General features: G+C 33.3%; 2 protein-coding genes across 2 annotated transcripts in view; one reads left to right on the forward strand and one right to left on the reverse strand.

Moving 5' to 3' along the window:
* The window catches only part of LOC126889755 (uncharacterized), a 1,061,577-nt gene that overhangs the window by 932,123 nt on the left and 102,701 nt on the right, over window positions 1-26,753 (reverse strand). The gene's annotated exons all lie outside the window — the stretch shown is intronic.
* On the forward strand, window positions 14,719-26,258 carry LOC126889756 (glucose dehydrogenase [FAD, quinone]-like). The gene is made up of 3 exons (XM_050658329.1): window positions 14,719-14,910; window positions 20,548-20,763; window positions 24,731-26,258. The coding sequence occupies exons 1-3, from the start codon at window positions 14,739-14,741 to the stop codon at window positions 26,224-26,226; spliced, it is 1,884 nt and encodes a 627-aa protein (XP_050514286.1). The 5' UTR covers window positions 14,719-14,738; the 3' UTR covers window positions 26,227-26,258.

Raw genomic sequence — 26,753 nt, forward strand, 5'->3', positions numbered from 1 at the left:
AATCCCGAAGAGTTTTTTGCAACAAAATATCGAAAACCCCTTTGTTTTTTTAATTGCTAATCAAGCGGGCGCGACACTGTAGTATAAGTGAGGACGTTTGAGTTTGCATAAATTCATTATCTCGAGAATGGGCAAATTTCAAGAGAAATCCTCAGACAGGTCGATTTTTATTTTTGAATTAGGACTTTTTGGCATATATATAATACTAGTGACGTCATCCATCTGGGCGTGATGACGTAATCGATGATTTTTTTAAATAAGAGTAGGGGTTGTGTGATACCTCATTTGAAAGGTTATTTAATTCTCTATTCACTAATACAAACAATAACATAGTTATTTATGCAGGGTGTACAAAAAAAATGTTCTTCTGTTTGTCAAAGTTAATCAAAGTTAATTTAACAAAAAAATTTTTTGTATACCCTGTATAAATAATTATGTTCATGTTTATATTAGTGAATAGAGAATTAAATAACCTTTCAAGTGAGCTATCACACAACATACAACCCCTACCCTCATTTAAAAAAATCATCGATTACGTCATCACGCCCAGATGGATGACGTCACTAGTATTATATATATGCCAAAAAGTCCTAATTTAAAAATAAAAATCGACCTGTCTGAGGATTTCTCTTGAAATTTGCCCATTCTCGAGATAATGAATTTATGCCAACTCAAACGTCCTTAGTTATACTACAGTGTCGCGCCCGCTTGATTAGCAAGTAAAAAACAAAGGGGTTTCGGATATCGTATTGCAAAAAAGTCTTTGGGATTTCATCAATAAATGTTTAAAGAATATCTACTTACCTTGGCAACTTTGAAACTTTTAGATAAATGTTGGATTTAGGGTTAAAAACGGCCGATTTCGCAATTTTCAAAATTTTCAATCGCTTATATAACAAAAACTATTAATTTAAGACAAAAATCACTAAAGACCTTTTCTGTTTGGAAAGATCCAAAAAACTTTGTTCGATGCAAAAAAAATAATTTTAGTAAAAACCCCTAATCTTTCCCCTCGCCTGGCAAGGTCTTATGCTCTTCAGAATCGCCTGTCATTGTACAAATTTCTTCTAAATGACTTACTCAAACACATACTTAAATTTAAACCTTACAGGAGAAAGTTTATTTTACCCCCTAAATTTGCACTTTTCGATTCACCTGGTAGATACACGTGCACCGCTGATGCCTGCCAGGTCATGGTTTTTAGCCTTGGTGTGCTATGAATTATCACTAGAAAAATTTCTATCCTTACAGGACGACCGTTAGTCGGAGGGTTCACTAGCTCTTAGACTATTAATAAATAAATAGAAACGTTACGTAGAAATAATGCCATAAATAGTTAAATATTATGTGACTACAAAATTACTAATTAAAATATATTATTTAAAATACTTAAAAAATAAATAATTATTTTTTCGATAAGTTATATAATTTAACTTAGTCATGCAACTCGTCATAGTCTGGATTATTGTTTTAATTTTCATAGATAAAAAATAATTTACGTATAGTTTTGCTTATTTTTCGAGCATTCTGAATCTCAATTTGAAAATGTACCTATTGAACAAGTAAGTCTAAATATTAGTAAAACATAAGAAATAATAATATTCATTGGCGGAGTCCATGGGTTAATTAACCGAATTATTAAAAAATATTAAAAAAATAAAAATAAATTAAAAAATGTTTAAATTAAAAAAACTAAAAAGTTACATCAATTATAATGGCAATCTTTATCTTCTCTGCAGGAATGCGGAAAATAGTCCATTCTTTAACGGTAAGAGGGGGTGAAAGTCACCCCCAGGGCAAAAACACACATCGGCACAATATCACTTTTTTTCTTTGACATGTAAGCTATACGTATGCCAAGTTTCATATCAATCCAAGCGGTTCTTTAAAACCCAGAGCAAAAACAGTGAAAGAATGTACTAAAAGCTGCACAGGATGTTCTGTTGAACCAGGTTCTGAGTTTCTTCCTCCAGGATATTCGTTTTCTTTCTGGATTTCGCTTTTTAAATATTTTTCCTTGCAGTATGGCTTTTAGAAGAACGAATCTGGGTTCATTTCGCCTAATGTGTCCGAAGTATTAAACTTTCTATATTTGATGGTATTGATGGTATGATGCATATATTTGATGATAAATATATATAAAGGGGCGAGAAGTATGGCATCCTGCGACTCATAACGCAGGGAAAGACAGATGGCAGAAGAATCATCGGAAGAAGACGAATTTCATGGCTGAAGAACCTGAGAGAATGGTTTGGATGTAGCTCAAAACTACTATTTAGAGCTACTGCCTCAAAAATAAAAATAGCTATGATGATTGCCAACGTAGCGGAGATGACACCTGAAGAAGTAGAAGTAACTCTCGGTTCTTCTCCATTTTTCTGAGGACCTCCTTATTTGATTTGTGATTTGGTCAGTCCAGGGGATTTTAAGTATTCTCCAGTATAGACACATCTCACATGCTTCGAATTTTTTGCACATTTCTTCGTTCAAGGTCCATGATTCAACGCCATAAAAAAGGACAGAGAAGACGTAGCATCGTAGCATTCTTGCTTTTATACCAAAAGTGAGGTTATGTTTCTTGAAGAAGGCCCTCATTCGGTTGAAAGTGAATCTAGCTTTTTTCGATGAGCGAGTCTCAATCTGTTATCTTCCAGTTGTTGGTTGATTCTTCATTTATTATGGTGCCCAGGTAGTTGTGAGGCGTCATTTTTTCTACAGGGTTTAGTTGATGTAGAGTTGACCTTCTGTTATCTTTTCTTGCTAATGATCATAAAATTTGCCTTCTATACGTTTATATTGAGTCTATATTGTTGAATGTAATACGTGATTTTGTTCTTCAGGACTTACAGACCTTCTAGTTTGACTGAATAGTGTCATCTGTATATCTTATGTATGTTGTTTAGCCGGTACCCGTTTAGTACAATAACTTTTTCAGTTTCGTTCAAAGCTTAAATGAATAAGTTTTCAGAGTAAAGATTGAACATTAGGGGAGACAAAATAGAGCTTTGCCTTACTCCACGCATGATTTTCACATATTTGGTGTGTTCACCTCCAACTCTAAGATTTGTCCTCTGATTCCACAAAGGTTTCTAATTAGTTTCAGATCTTGGTTGTTAATTCCTGCATCTTTTAATATTTTCATCATCTTGGCGTACTGTACTCGATCAAATGCTTTCTCGTAATCAACAGACATACGCATACTATAGGCCAGTGTGGTCCTACCTTTTAGACGTTGCGAGCTCTATTAAATTTGAAATTATTTTGACGGGCCAGTGAACTCGACTCGTTCAAAAAAAGTTTATTTAAAAGAATAATATACAAACGAAATATTATTTACAAGTATTTTATTATGGTTTACAATTTACATGTTATGTTTAAAATTTAACATAAAATAAAAAATCAATGGGATATTTGAGGCAAGGGTTTATCCTGTACTAACTTTTGCACATCTATATCTATGCTAGTCGTAATGAGTCTAATACACGCTTCCAGAGAATCGTTTTCCATGGATTACGTGTTTCAGATTTAATACATATTCTTCAAAGCAGAAAATGTACTTTCACATATATACGTACTATCAAACATTGAGTATAGTTTCGACGCAAAGTTACGAAGTTTTTGGAGACTAACTTCCAAAAGGTACTAATGTCTTCATTTTTCTTTGCTTGAAAAAACGAATCGGACTGTAGTTCGCACAGCTCTAATTGGTATTCTGCTGATTGGTTCTGGATGTTGACTCCCATTGGATTGTTAAAAAGCTCAAGATCGGGTTTTAGTGCATCAAATTCCGAAAACCTTTCATCGAATTCTCTTTTTATTTCTGTAAGAACTTTTGCAAACCTCGAGAAATCGACCATGGTTTCTTCTTGATTTATTTCGAAACACGCAGGAAAATGTGTGGGTCGTTTATTTTCATGCAGTTCTCGAAAATGTCAAGTTTTTTAGGAAATGTCTCAATTTGACCAACCAACTCTAATACTGTCTTATTTTTCTCCTGGAGTAGTAGGTTTAATGTGTTCAAGTGAGAGGTAATGTCTGTGAGAAATGCCAGTTCATGAAGAAATGTTTTGTTCTTAAGCTTTGTTATAAACACGTCCGTGTTAATAACAATTTCAGTGTCAAAAAACAGTAGGACCTCTTTTCTTAAAGGAAAAAAAATTTCTAAGGCGTTTACCGGCACGCAACCAGCGTATCTCTGGTCATGGTCATGGTCTCTGGTCAAAACCACCTATATTTTTCACAGCGTCACTCTGCCTCAACTGCCTCAAATATATTTATACCTTTGGTCCCGTCTTCCATGTGGTGCAGTTTTATAAGTTCCTCAGTTACACGAAAATCTTAACTGATACATCTAACAAAAATTAATAGCTGATTTTTGTCATTAGTATCAACAGTTTCGTCCAGGACTAAGGAGTAGTACAAACAATCACGAACTGTATCGACCATTTTTTTAAAATACATGAGTATTTATCTCATCAACTCTTCTAGATACAGTTTGGTGGGAAACTGAAACACATTCAAAATTTTTGTCCATTTTTTTATCTCCAAAGGATCGCGCCATTTTAACGGCACATCGCTTAATCATTTCTCCATCTCTAAATGCTTTTTTACTTTTGACAAGCTCTAAACATACTTCATATGATGCTGCTACGCTTGATGATTGAACAGCTGTCGGTTTTAAAAATAGAGATTTTTGTTTATTCAATTTAGCTTTAAGTTCTTTTACAAGAGTATTGCGAGCTTCACCTTGATATTTGTAGTATTTTGTGCTGGGTTTCATAATGCCTACTAATATTGTATTCTTTTGATACCGCGAGTACTTGACAACAAATAATGCACTGAGGTTTGCCTTTTAATTCGATGAAGAAATATTGATTTTCCCATTTTCCTTGGAACGTACGATTCTCTTCGAAAATTTTGCGTTTTTTGGCACTACTCATTCTGAATTTAATATTCAATTTATTCGCCACTGTTAATTCAACACGGCACGTGCAGCTGACTAAAGCTAACTGCCCGTTCATCGGGAGTGGGTGTTCAAGGTTAACTACTTTCTTAAGATTACGAAAAGTTAGTCAGTGTTGGAACAGGCAAAATTTATCAATGGCAATATTTTTTTGAAATGTGTTTGCGGGGGCTGCAGTTTAACGAGCCTCGGACCGCATGCGGCCCGCGTGCCTGAAGTTGGACCACGCTGATACGCATACCAATAAGACTTGGATTGAGAACAAAGCCCCTCTTGTACCAACAGCATTTATGAAGCGGAACTGATTGGGGAAATTTGTTTTTCACACAGCTTGTAAATTTTATTAGGGATTATCTATCTATCTATTTACGGGTAAAATTATGTTACAATAATTATTCAATCCTTAACAGCATCTTGCCGTATTCACGTCATCCTTTGCCAAACCTCTCAGGATTATCTTCAGGAGAAATTTAAGGAGATCTGGCTAATTGGCTATGTCAAAGCCATTAATAAAAAAGAATGTGTGTGTACTTTTTACGCACGTAAGAAGTTATACTTCTAAATAATTGATGGATTCGACCGTTACTTGATGGAAGTTCATTTTATCTAACATTCCTATCATACATTAATTCACTTCATAGTAATATTGAGTTTACAATAGAAACAGAACAGAATAACTTCATCAACTTTCTAGATGCAACGATTACCAGACAACACAACAAACATGAGTTCTCCGTATATCATAAACCTACCCATACTGACACAACTATACACAATTCATCATCCCATCCTACACGACAAAAATTAGCAGCCTACCATAGCATGATACATAGACTGACAGAAATTCCCATGACAAGAAATAACTTCGAGATAGAACTAAACATCATTAAACAAATAGCAGTAAACAACGGCTATAACGAACAAACAGTTAACAAAATTTTAAACCAAAAACTCCGTAAGAAAGCCCTGAAATTAGTGTATCCACCACCACAGAAAGAACCCAGTACCTTCTGCTCTCTTACATATACTGGCAAGATAACAAAAATAGCCAGATACATAAAAAAAGAAAGGAATAACACCAGCTTTCAGAACTAACAACAACTTAAGCAAATATATTAAGAACAATAAAAGCCGAAAGAGAAAACAACTACAGAGTGGTGTGTACAAACTAACTTGTGGTGACTGTCCGAAAACGTACATCGGTCAAACGGGTAGAACTTTTGACAAACGGATAGCAGAACACAAAAGGGCTTTCAACAATAGAAAAACAGAAACTTCTACACACGCACTTCACCTTCTAGATCATAATCATTCTTTCAATGAAGAGTTTCAAATTCTGCATATTCAAAACAAAGGCCTTAAGCTATCTTTTTTAGAATCTATGGAAATTAATAAACTGAAAAATACAGATGTAATTCTGAATGACCAACTCGAGACAAACAGCTCCCCACTCCTCAACCTCTTCAGTTGAGGCACGCTGCCGAAACAGCTGTAGTCAGATAGTTGTAATAAATTTTGTGGAAGTATAGAAAACAAACGTTTTCAGTGTTTTATTGTTAGAAGTTACACTTCTACTACATATTATGTGATTTTTAAGACAATACCAAAAATTTAAAAAAATAAAAGAATAAAACGCACACAAACACATTAAAAAATGCCACAAAGAAAAAATGATTTCTGAACGATAATAATTGTTGGCAAAAATTTTAAATACGCATTTTCTGAAAAAAAAATTATATAACAAATATACTTACAATCATAAAATGCATAAAAAAATAAAAAAATAAAAACTTGCATCGGGAATCGAACCCGTGACTTTCGGGGCGCTTTGATTCGTAATCGAAGCCTAGACTCACTCGTCCAATTCCACATTATTTGTCGTGTGGAAAAATAGGGTAACTGAACGTTTTACTGTTTGACAGTTGTTTTGAATATAATTAAATTATGTAGTTTAAATTTTGTGGAAGAAAATATTAAAATATAACAAAACAGTAAGAAAACTATATATTAGATGAAGATAGGTAGAACTTTTGTTGGTAATCAAATTAAGTATGTAAATCAAAGCATTACATACCTACTAGATAAATAAATCTACACCAAAAAATCATAATTTAAAAATAAAAATCGGACCTAATTTGGGATTTCTCTCTAAAATCCCCATTCTTGAGAAAATAAATGTACAGTAGAGCGTCGATTATCCGAACGTCGATCAACCGAACGACCGCTTATTCGAACTATCGACTCCCGCGTCCCGCACTCGAATACCGAGCAAGCGTTAGTAATTGACGCTTAAAATATTTTCAATTTTCTTCAATACTGTATCCAAAAATAATTATGTTGTTGCAAAGACTGCACTTTTTTGTTTAGTTGCTAGTTGTCATTATCAAGATATAAATAAATATGTAGGTATATAAATATGGCTTTTATTCACTTGTGGATAAATATGTATGACTATAAATATGTATAAATATATTGTAGTTCGATTATCCGAACAAATCGGTTTTCCGAACACCTATGTCCCCCAATTAGTTCGGATAATCGACGCTCTACGGTATTTCAACCTAATCCAAATGTATAATTACAATATGATTATAATAAAAACTACTTACCAAATTATAATGAGTTCTCCTTGTCCAAAATAGTCCAAAAGTTCAAAAATATAGGTATATGAAAACTATTTAAAAAGGCAGTATAACTATTAACTAACTTTTGTTTGTTGTTTCTTTTCACACAAATTTTAAAACGCAACAACTATAAATAATCAAACTACAGCTGTACCACAGCCGCCATATTGAATAATTTTTGACATGTCATTTGAACATCCAATCAGAACAAAGTTATAATGCGCATGCGCCGGGATCATAGGTTTTAACATATAAAAATTCACCCTCATATCGTCGGTAAAAAAGTATAACTTAAAAAAAAAATTAAGGAGATGACTCATGAGGCTTATCGTACGGTATTATTTGCATTTTTTTGCTCCTGATTTTATCAGAAGTGCAATAAACTCATACTTCAGCCATTATGTTGGTATTTTTCCAGATTTGTATACCTATATTGTTGATTATCTTTATTAGATACTCAACAATAAACAGGTTATTGCTACTGATTTGTTGTTCATTAGTTCGAGTAGTTGTTCTGCTTGTATATTCTGCCATTCTGCAGAACAATAGCTCTGGCAGATGGCAAAGTCATCCAAAGCCATGGGTGGCTTTGCCATCCTTTAGCTGTGTTATTGCAGAGTAGCATTCCTGCTGTAATACTCTTGGTCCATCATTTATCTCTGCTGACACCTGCAAAGGTGTTATTTCTTTTGTCTTCAAATATTTTTTCTGGGTATTCTTTCCACATTCGTATTTTACTCAGTTGTTCAAGACGATGTTTCCTTCAGAATCAGTCAGATTTCCTTTTGTCTCCGTCTTAGTCCCATTTCCTTTGACTTTCCTATATACATTGTGTCTATCATAACAAAAATGGGGGCAAAATAACATAAGCACAAATTTCAAAATTACTGTGACCAAGACAATTTAAGTATCTGGAGGCTGAAGTGAATAAAATTTGGATTATAATAATATGAAAGGAAACAAATACTGTCATCTGAAAACGAACAACTGCAAAGAAAAGGTATCAATATTTAACCATCTGGGAGCGACAGCGGAAATAACTAAAAAAAAAAAATTATATTGATTCAGTCAATTTGTACTCTACGAGCTCCCTAGTGGAAAAGTTTTGGGGTAGTTCTGATTTCTTTCATTATATATGGATTTTGGGCTGCTGAATCTGAGTATGATGTTTGCGGACAAAATTTCTTGTCCGAACATTGAAAAAATCGCGAGAAAATCGAAAAATTTCAGCTTTTTTCCGATTTTTTGCTCAAATTTCGAAAACTATTAACTTTTAGTAAATGGTCTGTTAACAGAAATTAAAGTACTTAAAATTATCTGCAAATATCACTATTTACTTATTTTTTGAGATGAACCGTTCGGTCTAAAGTGCAAGTTGAAAATTGCCCATTTTTAACGGTCTCGGCAAAACACACTATTTACATCCCAAAACTTTAGTTTTTATTAGAATACTGTCATTTGATAAATTTCTCCTAGTTTTCTGTACAAATAATAAATGTTAGTTCATAATATGAATATGGTATGTCTCTTCTCACAGCTTCCATGAATCCATTCTATCCTAAAATACCGAGAATGTCTCTGCTTTTCCCTTAGAGCCACAGAAGATCAGGCACAGATGGAGTCACAGTTTCAGTTGGTGTGAAAATTCCCTTCGGATCTTGATTTCTGAAAAACCTTGAGGTTTTGTCCTTTCAAAATATATTAGTTGAACAGCTCTCTGACTTCCATAAACCTCAGGTGCGGATTTAGTTTTTAGCCGAGGAATTAATTGGTTAGGAGCTATTGCATGTTTTGGTGCAATAGAAGAAATGTCACCCATGACGTAAAAAGTGTGGTATCCGTCGATACCACACGTATGTATGATTGTATGTACGTTAACCCTTTCTGTCCCAACGCTGCATATATATGTTTTTGAAAAAGTGGGTTTGTATTCCCAGCCCCCGTATATATACGTTCAGTGTTATGGTCTCAATTTACCAAAGCCGAAAATATGCGTTGCTTATAAAATTTAAGACTCATTGGTGTCCCAATGCCGTAGAAATATGTCCGAAAATGTTATGTTCCCAAAGCCTCAAAATATTGGCACCTAAGACAGGTCATGCTGACCCATTGCCGTATATATTTGTTTACATATTTTAGATACATGCTATATTGTAGCAAAGGTGGCAACGCTTATAGGTAGCTGCTAGAGGGTGAAGCGTTTGTAGCCACAGAAAAGACCAGAAAAAAAAAAGAAGCGAATCGAGATACATGTGTGCAAGATGCGGAGTCGGCCTTTGCGTAGTGTCAGGTTTTGAGGAGTACCACACAAAAAAACATTTAATAAAATAAAAAGGGAAAAATTCCTGTCATTGGCTGTATACCATAATAAGAGAAGTTTTACTTTCTTAGTAAAAAAACTTTTAATGTTAATTTACATTACATTTTCAAGTTGGTTTTGCTCTCTGATGAGTAGGTACTTTTGAAAAGAAAACGTTTAAGTTGGTTAAAAAAACTCATAAAAAACATGTTTTGGTCACGTATTTGTTTATCTATATGTGACGTATATGAGCATAAAAAAACCTTTGGGATTAAGGGACCAACATGGCCAGGGGCGTAGCTACCGCCGTATCAGCCGTATCAATTATACGGGGCCCCCGACATTCAAGGGCCCCATCGCGGCATGTCGAAACAAAATTCCATTTACAAAGATTGAACTAAATATTCTACAATTATTTCACTATCAAAACGCTTTCAAACAGTGTATGTTGTTTGGATATCAACATTTTGGTGTAGTGGATTCTTTATATATCATATCTATCTATTATCTATTCTCTGCCCCATAAGAACAGAGCTTTATTGTTTTCAAGGTACCTCTCATTGTCAATTCCGTTGGCTGTGTGTGAGTTATTGTATAATGTATATTGAAGAATGCCGAATTGCAATTTTTGTAATCACTTTATCTTTGAATATTTGAAACAGTATTTATATTGTTCGGGTATATTATGTGTATGTTCGTATAATCTGTTCTTTATCTATAATTGTATTTATGTATACCTACATATCTACATTTCTCCAAGAAATGAACGTACCACCTTAAAAATGGGTCATTTTTTATGTCTCATATTTCCTAAACCTGTTTTCCGATTTAAGTGATTTTTTTTTAAAGGTTATAGTCGTATTTTTGAATAATATCGTTGTAATAATATTGTTGCTAGACAGGTAAATTGTCATTGTATACCGGGTGTACCAATCAAACAGTAATTTTTTCTCAAAGTTCACCACACCCTGTGGAATATTCTTGCATTTATAAAATATGTACTGAAATTAAAACCCAACTATAGCCTCATGTGTTCTTAACAATCTGTTTTTCGATTCATTCGCTTATGTTAGATAGTAAAAAGGTTAGGTAATACTTTAACAACTAGCCTTATTTTTCATCGATACAGGGTGTTTTTAAATAAGTATGACAAACTTTAAGGGCTAATTCTGCGTGAAAAAATAATGACAGTTTGCTTTATAAACGTATGTCGGAGATAGGGGGTGTTGAAATTTTTCTTACAAACTAACTATTTATTTATTACTCTAAAACCGGTTGAAATATGCAAATAAAATTTGGTGGGTTTTAACAGAATTTCATGTTTACCATTGACGCAATCATGGGTCATATTAACCGTATGCGCGCCAATGATGAATATTAAATTCCTAACTGTATATCAAAAACGCACAATACCTACCTCTTAAAACACACCAAATTTTACTTGCATATTTTAACCGGTTTTAGGACAATAAATAAATCGTCAGATTGTAAGAAAAATTTTAATAACCTTATCTCGGAGACGAAGCATTTGCACACTAGCAGGTTTATAAAACAAACGCAAACTGTCATTATTTTTTCATGCAGAATTACCCCTTAGAGTTTGCCATACTTATTTAAAAACACTCTATATTACGAAAAACAAGGCTACTTGTTAAAGTACCTAACTTTTGTATTATCCAACAAAAAAATGAATGAACCAAAAGCGAATGAATAAAACAACAGAATGTTGTAATAGCTTAATAAAATAAAAAAATCAAAATGTAATTCCGTACTAAATACAGGTTGGAACTAAATTTTTATCAAAGTTTCTCTCTCTCTCTATCTTGTCGTTTCCCCATTACTGAGGGATCGTGATTTCCCCAATATTCCTAACAATGTTTCTCCATTGGTCTCTATCTTCAGCTGCTCTAAGAGCTTCGCAGAATGAGTTTCCAGCTGAATGCTTTATTTGGTCAGACCATCTAGTTGGTGGTCGTCCTTTTGATCTTCTCCCGGAACGTTGCCAGAAACAATTAATCTCTCTAAACTGTCGTCACCTCTGCGAACCACGTGACTAAAGAATTGCAGAATTCGTTGCAGACATATTGTGGACAGCCTTTTATCAAAGTTTAGGTGAATACAAAAGATATTTTCAAGAAAGTATCCAAATTATAATATGATTTGGATACTTTCTTGAAAATATCTTTTGTATTCTTCAAGTGGATCACTGTTTAAATAATTAAAAAGGGGTCATTTTTGCACAATATTTACTTTTTCACTTCTCTGCAGTAATTCACGCTTTTAGGAAGGTCTATACGATTTTTTTTTCTACAAACTTGAAGAATAAAGCTTTCACTTAAGATTTACTAAATTAAATTTGACCCCTATTTTTATTTAAATAACTATATTCAAAATTTAAAACACAAATAAAATATGCACCATAAAATATTTTGTTTTATACGAGAAGTTCATGTTACCAGTATAAAACAAAAAAAAATTGGTCGAAAAATATTAACAATTTATGAGATATTGAATTTTTTAACCCCAGTGACGTTATTTAAAAAAGAAGTAATAAACAAATTAGAACAATTTTTAAATTCCATTTTAGAGGAGAGTTTAATTAAAATTTGAATTTATCAATAAATTTATTAAAAACATACATAAAAATAAAAATAATGAGATCTTTTGCAGGTTTAAATTCTTTTGGCAACAACCGCGTTTTTGCAATTGAAAATATAGTGACATTTAATAAACAAATTCAATATCTCATAAATTATTAAATAATTTTCGACCAATTTTTTTTGCTTAATACTGGAAAATAGTGCAACTTCTCCTATATAACAAAATATTTTATAGTGCTTATTTAAATCGTAAATACTATTTTTTGCAAATTTGTTTTTAAAGTTTTATATACAATTCTTTAAATAAATAGGGAGTCTAATTGAATGTAGTACGTCTTAGGTGAAAGACGTACCCTTCAGCTTTGCAGAAGAAAAATATTGTAAACACCTTCATTAAAACGTGAATTAACTCAGCAGTTAAAAAATAAATATGGTGCAAAAATGACCCCTTAAAGACCCCTTAAGACATTGTTAAAGAATAAGGCTGTAACATATTAAAAAATCCCTTAAATCATACAACAGGTTCAGGAAATTGTCGCTCGCCGTTATACCATAACAACAGAGTTTCTTTGTTTAAGCTCATTTGCAATGTCCATTCATCCTTGGATTGAAAAAGCTGAATCTGTTTTCAAACAATGAGTCTCGACAATTCAAATCTATTTTTCGACTTAATTAAAATTTATTAGGTTTATTATTATTATCTATATTTGGGAGTTTTGTGTGTTTTGTTTTATTTCATTATCTTTTATTTTGTACTAATATTGACGATTTATGTAATTTCGGTAAACTGTATTTGTTTTTGTTTTTTTTTCCGACTTTTTATAAGCTTTGTCCATAAAATTGTAAAATTTTTAGTGACAATAAAGCATATTTCTATTCGATTCCATACAAGCGTTTTTGCTTCTTTTGTCGCGGGGGAAAAGGGCCCCGCGACAAACTTTGATACGGGGCCCCCGTGGGGCTAGCTACGCCACTGCAACATGCAAATTAAGGCCTGGCATAGAAAGGGTTAAAATCAGCGTTTTCGTACACCTGTTGTATCAAGCACGGCTGGTCAATTTTTTGCGGATCGTCTGCGATTGCTGGCACTTCCAGATAAGCAACGCGCTTGCTCAAAGTCTTGTAGCGGCAGTAAGGCCCACATAGTTGGCCTCACCATTCCTTGCAGGGTTGGCCGTTTTCTCTACAAAAAGTACGGCTCAAGAAAATAGGTTGATGTAGTTTCCTCTTTGGGGTTTTGTTCATCCTATACAGAAACTGTTCGCCTGGAAGTGTCAGCATTCGCAGGCGATCCGCAGAAAATTGACCTGCCGTGCTTTACACAGCAGGTGTACGATAACGCTGATTTTAACGTACATACAATCGACGAATACCACACTTTTCACGTCATATGTAGCATTTCTTTTATTGCACCAAAACATGCAGTAGTTCCTAAACAATCCATTCCTCAGATAAAAAAGAAACCCGCGCCCGAGATTTATGGAAGTCAGGGAGCTGTTCAACTAATTCATTTTAAAAGGATAAAACCTCAAGATTTATCAGAAATCAAGATCCAAAGGGAATGTTCACACCAACTGAAACTGTGACTCCATCTGTGCCTGATCTTCTGTGGCTCTAAGGGAAAAGCAGAGACAATCCCGGCCTCTTAGGACTGAATGGACTCATGGAAGCTGTCACAAGAGACATACTATATCTATGAACTAACATTTTTTATTTGTACTGAAAACTAGGAGTTTATCAAATGACAGCATTCTAATAAAAAATAAAGTTTTGGAATGTAAAAAGTGGGTTTTGCCGAGACCGTTAAAAATTGGCAATTTTCAACTTGCACTTTAGACCGAACGGTTCATCTCAAAAAATAAGTAAATAGTGGTATTTGCAGATAATTTTAAGTACTTTAATTTCTGTTAACAGACCATTTACTAAAAGTTAATAGTTTTCGAGGTTTGAGCAAAAAATCGGAAAAAAGCTGAAATTTTTCGATTTTCTCGCGATTTTTTCAATGTTCGGGCAAGAAATTTTGTCCGCAAACCTCATATTCAGATTCAGCAGCCCAAAATCCATATATAATGAAAGAAATCAGAACTACCCCAAAACTTTCCTAGTCAAAACACAATTTTATTTAATCATATTGAAAAACGGCATTTGTAATTATAATATAGGTACGTCTATGGTTTTAGAAATAAATTTGATAAAATGTTGTTTATATAACACGTTAGCAAACAAGACATTAGTAGCAAATTATTTTTACAATGAAGTGCGGTGTAATATTTTTTTTAGTTTACAATTTAGCATTAGGTGCTGCCGACACAGAATTAGATAATCTATATAATGAGGTACAAAGTGTACTAGCAGGGGTACAGTCTTATCAAGTCCCTGTTGATAATTCAGCATTGTTTACTATAACAAATGATACAATTGTGGGTAAGAATTATTTATGCAATACAATATTGCCAGTTAAAAAACATGTATAGTACATATTCTTATGATTTTAAAATATTTCAAAAATTAAATAAAATTTCTATTTAAATCATTTCAATAAAATTAAAAACAATAAAAAAATATTGAATTTTATAATGAGCATATCTGAATAATTTTACTTACAAACGCCAAATGTTTAATTAGATTTTTAATTTATCGCAGGGTTCTTATTTGAGTTTAGAAATACGTTTGTCTTTATCTAGTGTTTCATAAAAACAGGAATAGAAGAAAATAAACAAAATTCAAAGTTCAATATAGGTAATGTTCGAATATTTGAAAAAATTATTACACCTCATTATCAAATAACTTAGACATATATCAATATGTTCCTATCCTGACAAATTAAACTGGGTCCAAGCAGGCCCGCCGAGAGGGGGGTACAGCCGGTACATTTTACCGAGGCCCGGCGATATAAGGGGCCCGGCGTCGACCAGACCAAAGACCGTTTTTTTTTCGTTTTTTCACTTTATGTGCATAATGCAATTTGTTAATATTCAGCTATATAATATTACCTTTACCTCTATTTTGAAATATAGGACTTGTTATTGAGGCGATTGATAATTTTAAGCCCGACGCAATATTTCGCTGCGAAATATTTAATATTGTCATAGATTGTATCATAAGCAACTTAACCAGAAGATTTAATGCGGCAATTGAAATTCATTCGCTATTTACCATTTTATGAACATTCTGAGATAAAGATAACGCCAATATTAAGAAAAAAAAAATAAGACAAGAAAAAAGATAAGAAATAAAAAAAAAATAAAGCGAGTTTTACCTATAAAGAAGGCGATAGAGTCTTCAGAGTCGCTATGGAGACGATAGTGATATACAAGGAGAATATTTGTGAATCTCATCTTTCTCCCAATAGATTTAGGTACTTAATAAAATTAAACATCCCAAATTGGAATCATTATTTCCTAACGTCGCTATAGCGTCAAGAATATTTTGCACATTACTGGTGGTAGTCGCAAAAGGGAACAAATCCTTTAGTTTTCTTTCTCGTATAGAAAATACTATGAGATCTACAATGAAACAGGATCAGGTAACTGGTCTAGCAACTTTGTGCATTGAGAATGATTTGGTAAAATCCTGCGATTTATCGAAAATTATAGACATCTTTGCCAATCAAAAGCCTCGAAAAGTAGGTACCTACCTACCGATATTGTAAATATTTTCACTATACAGTGAGCACGTAAAGGTTGGAATAAATTCATTTTCTCGAGAATGGACGATTTTGGAAAAAAATGCCGAAACAGGTCAATTTTTATTTTTAAATTACGACTTTTTGACATATGTGTCATACTAGTGACGTCACCCATCTGGGCGTGATGACGTCATCTATAATTTTTTTAAATGAGAATAGGGGTCGTGTGATAGCTTATTTAAAAGGTAATTTAATTCTCTATTCAGTAATATAAACATTAACATAATTATTTATACAGCGTGTCCAAAAAAAATTATTTAAATTAAATTTATTGACATAAAAAGAAGAATGTGTGTAATTTATTTAACTAAAAATACATTTTACTGCTATCAGAAAACAGGAAATAAAGTTTATTTAACAAATAAATATCGTTTTAGCATTTTAGCCGCCCACTCACCTTCCTCTTTTTGAACATTTAATTTTTTTACATTTGAACATTTGATTTAAGGGAAAAGCAATGATTATTTTTCAAATAAACATTTTTTTCTGTGTTCTAAGAACCTTAAAATGTATTTTGGACTAAATAAAAATTACATGCATTCTTCTTTTTATGTCAATAAAATTAATTTAAAAAAATTTTTTTAGACACCCTGTGTAAATAGTTATGTAAATGTTTATATTACTGAATAGAGAATTAAATTACCTTTCAAATGAACTATCACACGACTCCTATTCCTATTTAAAAAAATCATCGATGACGTCATCACGCCCAGATGGGTGACGTCACTAGTATGATATATATGCCAAAAAGTCGTAATTTAAAAATAAAAATTGACCTGTTTCGGGATTTTTTTCCCCAATGGTCCATTCTCGAGAAAATGAATTTATTCCAACCTTTACGTGCTCACTGTATATTATAAAACTATAATCAAAATTTAATAAAAGTTATATTTGAAATGTTTCTTATTATTTTTATTGATATTTTTATTTCTATAAAAATTAAATAATTTTTTCGCTATTTACTTTTTGCCGGGGGCCCGTTTTTCACTTCTTACCGGGGCCCGCTCATCCCTCTCGGCGGCCCTGGGTCCAAGTTATTATTAACTTTAACAAATAACAGATCCTACTTACAATAGTTATTTATGTACCAAGTCAGTAAAGTGACTCTTTATCGAACAAGTCTGATATTACGAGCAGAGGGAGCGAAGCGAGCGAGGCGAGTAACAGACGAGTTCGATAAAGAGTCTTTACTGACGTGGTGCATACAAAATTTTATCGCCAATCATAAAAAACATTAACACTTACTTAATTACATCCTTCTAATGAAAAAAGAGTGTGTACTTTGTACGCACGTAAGAAGTTATACTTCTATTATTATGATTTCAACGAAATAAATATATTTTAAACAGTTTTATCGTATTGCTATTTAAATAATATACTAATTTTAATACTTAAAGTAAAATATTATACCAAAAATTTAAAATACCTTTAATAGTTAAGTCATTGTTTATGAAGTGTAGCCTCCCGCAACGGAGTTGTTTTTTCCGTGATGAATAGTAGAAAATCTAAATAAATATACTTGCTAACAAATTATTAGTACCTACATATCTATCACCGTCCTATATATAATCGAATTAACAAAAACACCATTTCATACTATGTATATTCGCATTAATACGAAACTTAAAAAATTTAAAAATTCTTATACTTTTACACCAAATAAACATTTCGTATGACAGTAATGACAGAAGGCTCTTGCATGATGGCTGATTTCGATGTTTAATCGATAGTTGTTAGGTATCAATATTGATTACCTAATTACTAAATCTGTAAAGTTTTGATTTATGTTTTATAAGTATAATTGCAAAATACTACAGAATTTAATTTTCTGTATTAATATTTTTAATAATTAAAGTAAATAAATTTTAAGTTCACTCAAATAAATAATCGATTACTGCCCTCGACCACTTACATTCAATCTCAGTTAATTAATTAATCGCGGCAGGTAAAGTAAAATTCTTCTTTCAGTACAATAAAGTGTTACTTTACTGCCGCAACTGGCGGCAAATGAGTACAATAATAAATGACTTTAGTGACGGTTGGCGATAAAGTAATTTTATTTTATTGTTTTGTTTCAAAACTTATAACCCTTGCAATATTGTTTTCGAAAAACCAGTTAACTTTCAATTATTTAAACTCTATATTGTCACTGTTTTTTTATACTTAAATTTAAAATGTTGAAATGTTCTTATATAAAAACTCTCTAGCTAAAACCCCTTCCTTTGTTCTGCTTACATGGAATATATGTAGGTCAAATATCCCAACAATCCTTCCTATCTCTTTTGGCTGCCAAAATATAGTTGGCTATGTTTCTTCAGATGAATGATAAACTTATTTTGTACTTAAAAATACTGCAAACTTCTCGCAATCGCCATGCATTGTCCAGAGCTGCCTCTATTTGCCTTCAACCTGTTACTCACAAATTACTTTTACACCGTTCAAAAAACCTGAGAACACTATAGTTGAAATTTTTCATGATCCGATGTTCTAATCTTCTACCCATTCGGTCATGGTAAGGTGCAAGCACCTACCATCTCAAGTCGAGGAAGCTGACAGAATGAACTGTCGAATTACTCGAGTCCAGATGGTGGGTGCCTGCACCTTACCAAGCTAAATTTTTGTATCTGTTTTTTGTGAAGTCCTAATACCTTTCAAGATGGTTCTTCAAGTTTATTCAAATTTGAATAAAAAATTTCAATCATCATACTTCAACTTTTTTGACTTTGGATGAAGAATTCTTTAGGGAATTTTTTCAATAAAAATAAGAGTCCTCTTTAGCACTAAGTAGTACTATAATTTTGACCACAGCTCTGAAGATGGCTCTGTAAGCCGAAAGCGCTTAACTAGCAATTATAGTATATTAAGTATGGAGAACGGTAAGGGTTTTATACCGATCGAAGACAATTATTGTCTGAGATCGGTTACCCTTAACGTTCGACATGCTTATAACTTTTTTTGCACGATTAATACCATTATAAATTATAAAATTAAACATTTTCGTCATATTGACTAGTTTCATTCATTTTATCAAGATAGATACTTTGGTTGTTAGGTAGTAACTAGGGTGCATAACAACAATGGAGAATTGAGTTTTTATTTAGTTGTCAATAATTTTAAGTACAATTTTGATTATTATAAATTAAAATAGAAGCGAAAGTGAATTTGAAGAAATTGAACGGGCTTGGGAAGAAGGGTGTTCCGCAATTATTCCCGAAAAATCCAAAATCCGTTATCAAAATACCTACCAAAGTTTTAAAAAATGTGCGAAGGCAAGAATTTAAGAATCGAAGAAAAGACTCTATTGGCATATTTCGTTCAAATACATATGCAGTTGAAAGCTCCTGGAAGCCGTGGGATTTCATTAAATAATTTAACAAATTGTACCATAAGTTTCAATATTAATAAATAATTCGTTAGTTTTCTTTATTCTTTCAAAAAATAAATTAAAATTAAGAGATTTTTTAACTCGACGGTAAGTGAATTACTTACCGTCGAGTTGGAGTACTTACCGTCGAGTTGGATTACTTACCGTCGAGTTGCTAGTAAATTTCACCTACTGACGTAAAATCTGTCATGGTAAACAGTCAAAAATGATCAATCGTGCAAAAAATATTTTTACACACTTCAAAAACCTTCTTGTTTCATTCATTTATTTGTCATGAGTGGGTCCAACACATAATATCAGCCTTTGTCAATCATTATATTATATATTCAATGGTATTTTTAACATAAATTAATTTAATGATTTTTATTGACTATTAGTTGTTAATAGTTTCTAAACGACTACATTGTTGTCTAGTTAAGCCAGATAAGGCAGAAACTTTTTTTCTTGAATTTTTAAAATACTAATTTTTTTGGCTTAAAATTATACAAAAGTCAGGCTTGAAACAGACTTTGCTAAGCAATTTATTAGGACACATATCCAAACAACTAGTGAAATCTAGTTTATATCAACTTATCGAAACATTGCAGATTTATAAAAATGTCGTGGATATAGAAAGAATCCCAAAATATTCATAGCTATTATTTATTTATTAGAATATATCAGTTATTAGAGTAACCACTTTTATAGGAAGGCTGTATGGTACAGGTTTAGAAATAATTTTGGTGTCTGGAAAGAATATTTCCCAAATATCGAAAAGCAAAGCGTTTTCGCATTGTTAGATCCATTTTGGAGAATATTATTTGTATTGAAAACGTCTGTATATACAACTTCTAAGTAGGTCAAACCGGCAAAGAGGTGTATGTTCTCAAAAAAAAATGATAGTGTGTAAAAACAATTTTTACACACTATCAATTTTTTTGAGAACATACACCTGTTTGCCGGTTTGACCAAATATTATTTGTGACTAAAATTTTTTTTATGGTTTTAGAATATGAAGATTACGACTTTGTTATCATTGGAGCAGGTGCCGCAGGTGCAGTTTTGGCTAACAGACTATCAGAAATTTACTCATGGAGGATCTTACTCTTAGAAGCTGGAGGAAACTCTAACAAATTTAGCGAGATTCCACAATTAATAGCTAATTTGCGACGAACAGACATGAACTGGGGTTACTTTTCAACACCACAGAAGACTTGCTGTCAAGGTAATAAGTTTTAATATGCCACTCAAACATTTTTTTAATTATATTACAATAAACAGATTATGGTGATTATAGTGTAATCCCTAGCTTTTGTGTTGAGTAAATGTCTTGTTATTTAATAAAGTCGACTTAATTGTCTTTACACAGAGGCGCTAATTGTATCCAAACGTCTGCGTAAGCGAAAGGCCACACGGGCGATAACTTACGGCGCCGTAAGAGCAGTAAACCCATTGGTTGACTAACTCATCCACCAATTGTAGATGAAACTAGGAGTTAGTCAACCAATGCCTCGTCAGGTTTACTGCTCTTACGGCGCCGTAAATTATCGCCAATGTGGCCTTAGCCTAACTTGAAAGTTAAAAAGTATACATATATTAGGTGGTCTCATGTCACGTTTTTCCAAAAAATTATTTTATTTTATTCGATATAATCTCCTTTTGGCTAAATACTCTGATTCCAGCGATTTTCCAATTGATTTATTCCGTCTGAGTAAGAAATTCCGATATCTGTGTAAATAGACTCTTGATTCGTCAATTCTAACTTTGGACGAGCTGAATTTTTTATGTGTGAGCAATCTCTTTAGGTTTTCGAAAACATAATAATTGTAGGGGACCAAATCAGGAGAATAAGGTGGATAAAAAAGCAACTCGAAGAACAACTCACCAAATTTTGCTACTGCCAAAACGATCTTGTGAGTAGGAGCATTGTCTTGGAGAAATACCACTTTTTCTTCTACATAAAGGGCAGTTCTTGCTACCAATTATTCAATACATTGGAACCCCGATAAGTCGGCCTCTGATAAATCGGAAGTCCGGCTAACCCGGACCGCCTTTTATCCGACAAAACAAACATGTTTTCACTTTGACAGAGTTTTTTACCAAGAAATAAACAATACTGTTTACAACTGTACGTAATTTAGATGTATTGTGCATATGTATTTCATGCTTTTTTAATTACAATTTGTATTTTTGTTTAATATTTATATATATTTTATTAATTTTTACCATATTCTTCGGCTAACCCGGATTTTCAAAAACCCGCATCGGCCGCGGTCCCGATGAATCCGACTTATCGAGGTTCCACTGTAATTCACAATAATATTTGTTATAACTTTATTTTTCAACATAATAAATTAAAATTATGCCTTTGAAATCCCAAAATATAACAGTGGCTTTTCGCCACATTGTACATTGTGCCACTCTTGGTCAGTTCAGATCATTTTTGCAGGTTTTAGTCCATTGGCGTGAGTTGATTGATGGAACAACGGCGACTAGCGAAAAACAACAAAACACTTTATAACAGCATACAAAAAGAAATTCGACGTAAAATACGAGAAGCAATGAGTCAACATCTAGCCAAACAGTGTCATGACATTGAAGAACTTGAAAACAGATACGACACGTTTAACATGTACAAAAAAGTGAAAGAAGCGGCTGGTATCTTGAAAAAGAAACAAACTGCATTGCTACAGGATGAACATGGTAAAGTAATATTTAAAGTAGAGGACAAACTTAAAGAATGGGAAAATTACGTTACGAACCTATCCAAAGACGATAGGAGTAGTCACCTCCCGATATTACTAACTACGACGGACCCCTAATAACACGCTCTGAGGTAATAAAAGCCATACAATCATCGGAAGATGGCAGAGCGACTGGTCCTGATGAAATTCCAACTGAAATATACAAGCTTATAAATGATAGCAATGTTTTAGACGCTATAACTTTGTTTTTCAATACCATTTATACCAGCGGACAACTACCTAATGGTTGTTCTAATTCACTGTTTATAGCTCTACCTAAGAAGACAACAGCAAAAACCTGTGCTGATTATAGAACCATCAGTTTGTTAAACCATTTATTGAAATTTTTTCTGAAGGTAATACATAGTCGTATTTACAATAAATGCGAGGAATACCTGGAAGACACACAGTTTGGTTTCCGTAACGGGTTTGGAACGAGAGATGCACTGTTTGGAATGAACGTACTTGCTCAAAGATGTCGAGATATATCTGTAGACATATACTGTTGTTTTATTGATTTCCAAAAGGCCTTTGGTCATGTTAAGCACTCTACATTGATCGAAGCTCTAAAAGACATTGGGTTGTACGGCAGAGATTTTCGAATAATTGCAAATTTATATTGGAATCAAACAACATCAGTTTTAGTAGATGGTGTGAAATCACAGGCTCTTAATATTAAAAGAGAAGTACGGCAGGCATTCCCCTTGTCACCCCTGATTTTCAACGTTTACTCCGAAAGAAACAAGAAGGAATACTTGTGAACGGTGAGTTCATCAATAATTTGCGATATGCGGACGATACAGTACTCCTAGATTCTACTCAAGAAGATCTGCAAACACTACTTGATAGTGTCGTTGAGAGTTGTAGGGAAGCAGGTCTGGATCTGAACATACGGAAAACCAAATACTCGTAATAAGTAAACAACAGCATATAAAACCGTCTATATATGTAAATAATACCAAACTTGAGCAAGTTGATAAAATCGTTTACCTTGGACAACAATTAAATTGTAACGCAGAAAGTCACGGCGAAATTAGATCTAGGATAGGGCAGGCTAGAATCGCTTTTAGAAGGATGTCCAAGGTGTTGTGTAACAGAGACCTAAAATTGGCATTGAGGATCCGCCTACTTCGCTGCTACGTGTTCTTGGTCTTACTTTATGGTGTCGAGTCCTGGACTGTGAATAAAATCAATCTAAATCGCCTTGAGGCTTTCGAAATGTGGTGCTATAGAAGAATTTTAAAAGTTTCCTGGGTGGAGAAAATTCAAAATTCCACAATACTAGAACGTCTCAGCCAGACTACTGAGATCATAAAAAGCATCAAGCAGAGAAAGCTGGAGTATTTCGGACATGTAATGAGAGGTCCCAAATATAGGTTGCTACAACATATCATGCAAGGAAAAATAGCAGGCAAATGCAGTCCAGGACGAAGAAGAACCTCATGGTTGAAGAACTTGTGAGATTGGTATGGTGTTGATACAAGCATGCTATTTAGGGTGGCAGCAAATAAAATTAAGGTAGCCAAGATGGTAACCAACGTTCTGAAAGGACATGGTACATGGTCTATTTTCTAGTGTGTAGTAGTGGATACATATTTTATCAGGTGTTATCAATCGTCGCCAAAAGTATGACATATTGCACTTCTTAAGGTCAGAACTCAACTGAGAAATGGTTGCATGATCACGTTTTTGGTCAATGGTCACCAAACTCAGTACCCACTGGCAGGATAATTTTGTTCATATTCCAAACACGTTTAAAATATGACCAATGTGCTGTTTATTAATTGTTGTACTAATTTATGAATTCTATTCACATTTTTTGGTGTATTTGCATCGAAGAGCTACCTATGTGTTATTTTCAATGTACGTAATGCAATAAAAAATTCACTGAACCAAAATTTGAGAGTATGAACCAAGTAGAAATTATTAAAATATTTTCAGAATGTGTGCACTGTATTATAGGTGTGGATGAAAAGAATTGAAAGAGGTACGGAATGCACTAAAAAATCCATTGAACCAAGATTTGAAAGTATGAACCAAGTAGAAATTATTAAAATATTTTCAGAATGTGTGCACTGTATTATAGGTGTGGTTGAAAGGAATTGAGAGAGGTACTTAAATGTGAGATAGACAATAGCAAACATAATCAGAGCGAATCGCGGTATTTTGGCACGTGGCACGAGAAGCGGTATCAGAGCGATTTATTAGCACTTCTGTGACTTCAAGAAGACAAAGTAGAGAGAGCCGCGTCTGTTAATTTCGACAAGAAGCATCAGAGAGAGTTATTTGTACGTCTTTTGCCTTTGAGGGTCAAAGTCAAGAAAGAGAATAGAACTTGTTGTTTTCTTCTAAAACCACCAAATGTTTTGCCTTTATGTTAGAGTTGCCTAAATATTATTTAGTCTCGGTTTATTAATAGTTTTATTTAATTTAATTTTTATATTTTAGGCATGATTAACAAACAATGCATCTACCCCAGAGGAAAAGTACTTGGAGGTACAACGACAATAAACGGAGGAGTTTATTCCAGGGGACCCCGATCAGACTACAACCTTTGGGCAGCTATGGGCAATACTGGCTGGTCTTACGATGAGGTGCTTCCATATTTCAAGAAATCCGAATTCAATGCTTTAACAGAATACGACGAAGGTTATCATGGATCATCTGGTTATTTGTACGTCAACAGAACAACGCCACCTTCCGTAGTTGCAGAAGCTTTCTGTAAAGCTAACTTAGAGAAAGGTCTAAAAGACATAGACTATAACGGACGACAACAAATAGGAGTGTCAAGAATGGAATTTAATATAAAATATAATATCAAACAAAACAGCGAGCGCGCATTTTTAGATACTATCAAGGAAAGGAACAATCTAGATATTGTTCTAAATGCAGCAGTCAATAAAATTGTGATTGTTAAAGATGAAGCTAAGCTTGTAACTTTCGTTAAAAATGGAACATTACACAAAGTAAAGGCCCGCAAAGAAGTTATATTATCAGCAGGCGCCATAAACTCCCCCCAACTTTTGATGGTTTCTGGAGTTGGCCCCAAAAAAGACTTGGAGAAGTTAGGAATTCCAATAAAAGTTGACTTACCACAAGTAGGTAAAAATCTACAAGACCATCCGATGTTTGTTAATTTATATTTTAGAACCAACCAAACAGCACCAAGCACTACTTTAAAAGAGAAATTGGCGCTATATTTGCAAAAACAGACCCCTCTTACAAACGGTGCTGGATTGGAGCAACTGGCCTTCCTTAACTCCAAAACAATATTATTTGGTGATCCAGATATCGAGCTCATGACCTTCGCACCACCTTCTAGTGTTCCTCCAAATCCCAAATTTGCCTTTAACTTCGACGAATCAAATAGTGCTGTTTACAAAAATTATAACCCACTTACAGATGTCTCGATTTTGGTGTCATTACTAAAAGTTAAATCTAGAGGTCAGGTAACACTCAAATCAAGCAATATTGTAGATTTTCCTCTCATAGACTTAAATTTCTTCTCTGATGCGAAAGGAGAAGATATTGCAACTATGTACAAAGGTATTCAGTATGCATTAAGTCTTCTTAACACTAAGGCTTTTAAAAGTGTAAATGCTACTTTAGTTAGCACCCAACCAAACTGTGAACAATACAAAGATAAGGGTGATAAAGAATATTGGTACTGCGCTTTAAGGCAGATGACCTCTACAGAATACCACACTGCAGGAACAACCAGAATGGGATTGCGCCCGACTGATTCTGTGGTAAATAAAGATTGCATCGTTCACAATATTCGCAACCTCCGAGTAGTTGATGCGGGAGTTATGCCAGAAATACCACAAGCTCACGTTAATGCTGCTGTTTACATGATAGCGGAAAAGATATCTGATGTGATTAAGTGCAAACATGGTAAACTCAATTCACCCAAATGCAACTATAAACCGAAAATACTTTTTTAAAATATCTCAATAAATTTAGATAACCTAGCCAATACTGTGTTATTATTTTCATTTATAGTACAGGGACCCAAGCTTTTGGAGTCCAAGGAGTCCTTTTGGAAGTAGTGGATAGTGTAAGAATCAAAATCTATATAATGCCGAAAGGCGCTTTTACCATGCGGTTGGTTGCCACCCCATCTTGTGGGCGGAAATTTTTTATTATATTTTGATCGCAAAAGTTGATAAAAACATTCATTATAAGCAAAACATGTTCTATACATTTTTTTGATAAAATTAAGGGTTTTCAATTTATTCGTTATCGAAAGTGTTAGTTTTATATGGGAAAAAGAATATGTGTGTACTTTGTACGCACGTAAAAAGTTATACTTCTCTTATAATATAATCTAACTTCATATTATGATTTCAACGAAATCAATATACCTATCTACTTTAAACAGTTTTTTGTATTGTATTTAAATATTAAACTAATGTTAGAAAGAACAAAAAAAATACCAAAAATTAAAAAAAGGATATGACTTTTTCTGTCA

This window comes from Diabrotica virgifera, chromosome 8 (assembly GCF_917563875.1).
Source record: "Diabrotica virgifera virgifera chromosome 8, PGI_DIABVI_V3a".
NCBI classification, from domain to species: Eukaryota; Metazoa; Arthropoda; class Insecta; order Coleoptera; family Chrysomelidae; genus Diabrotica; species Diabrotica virgifera.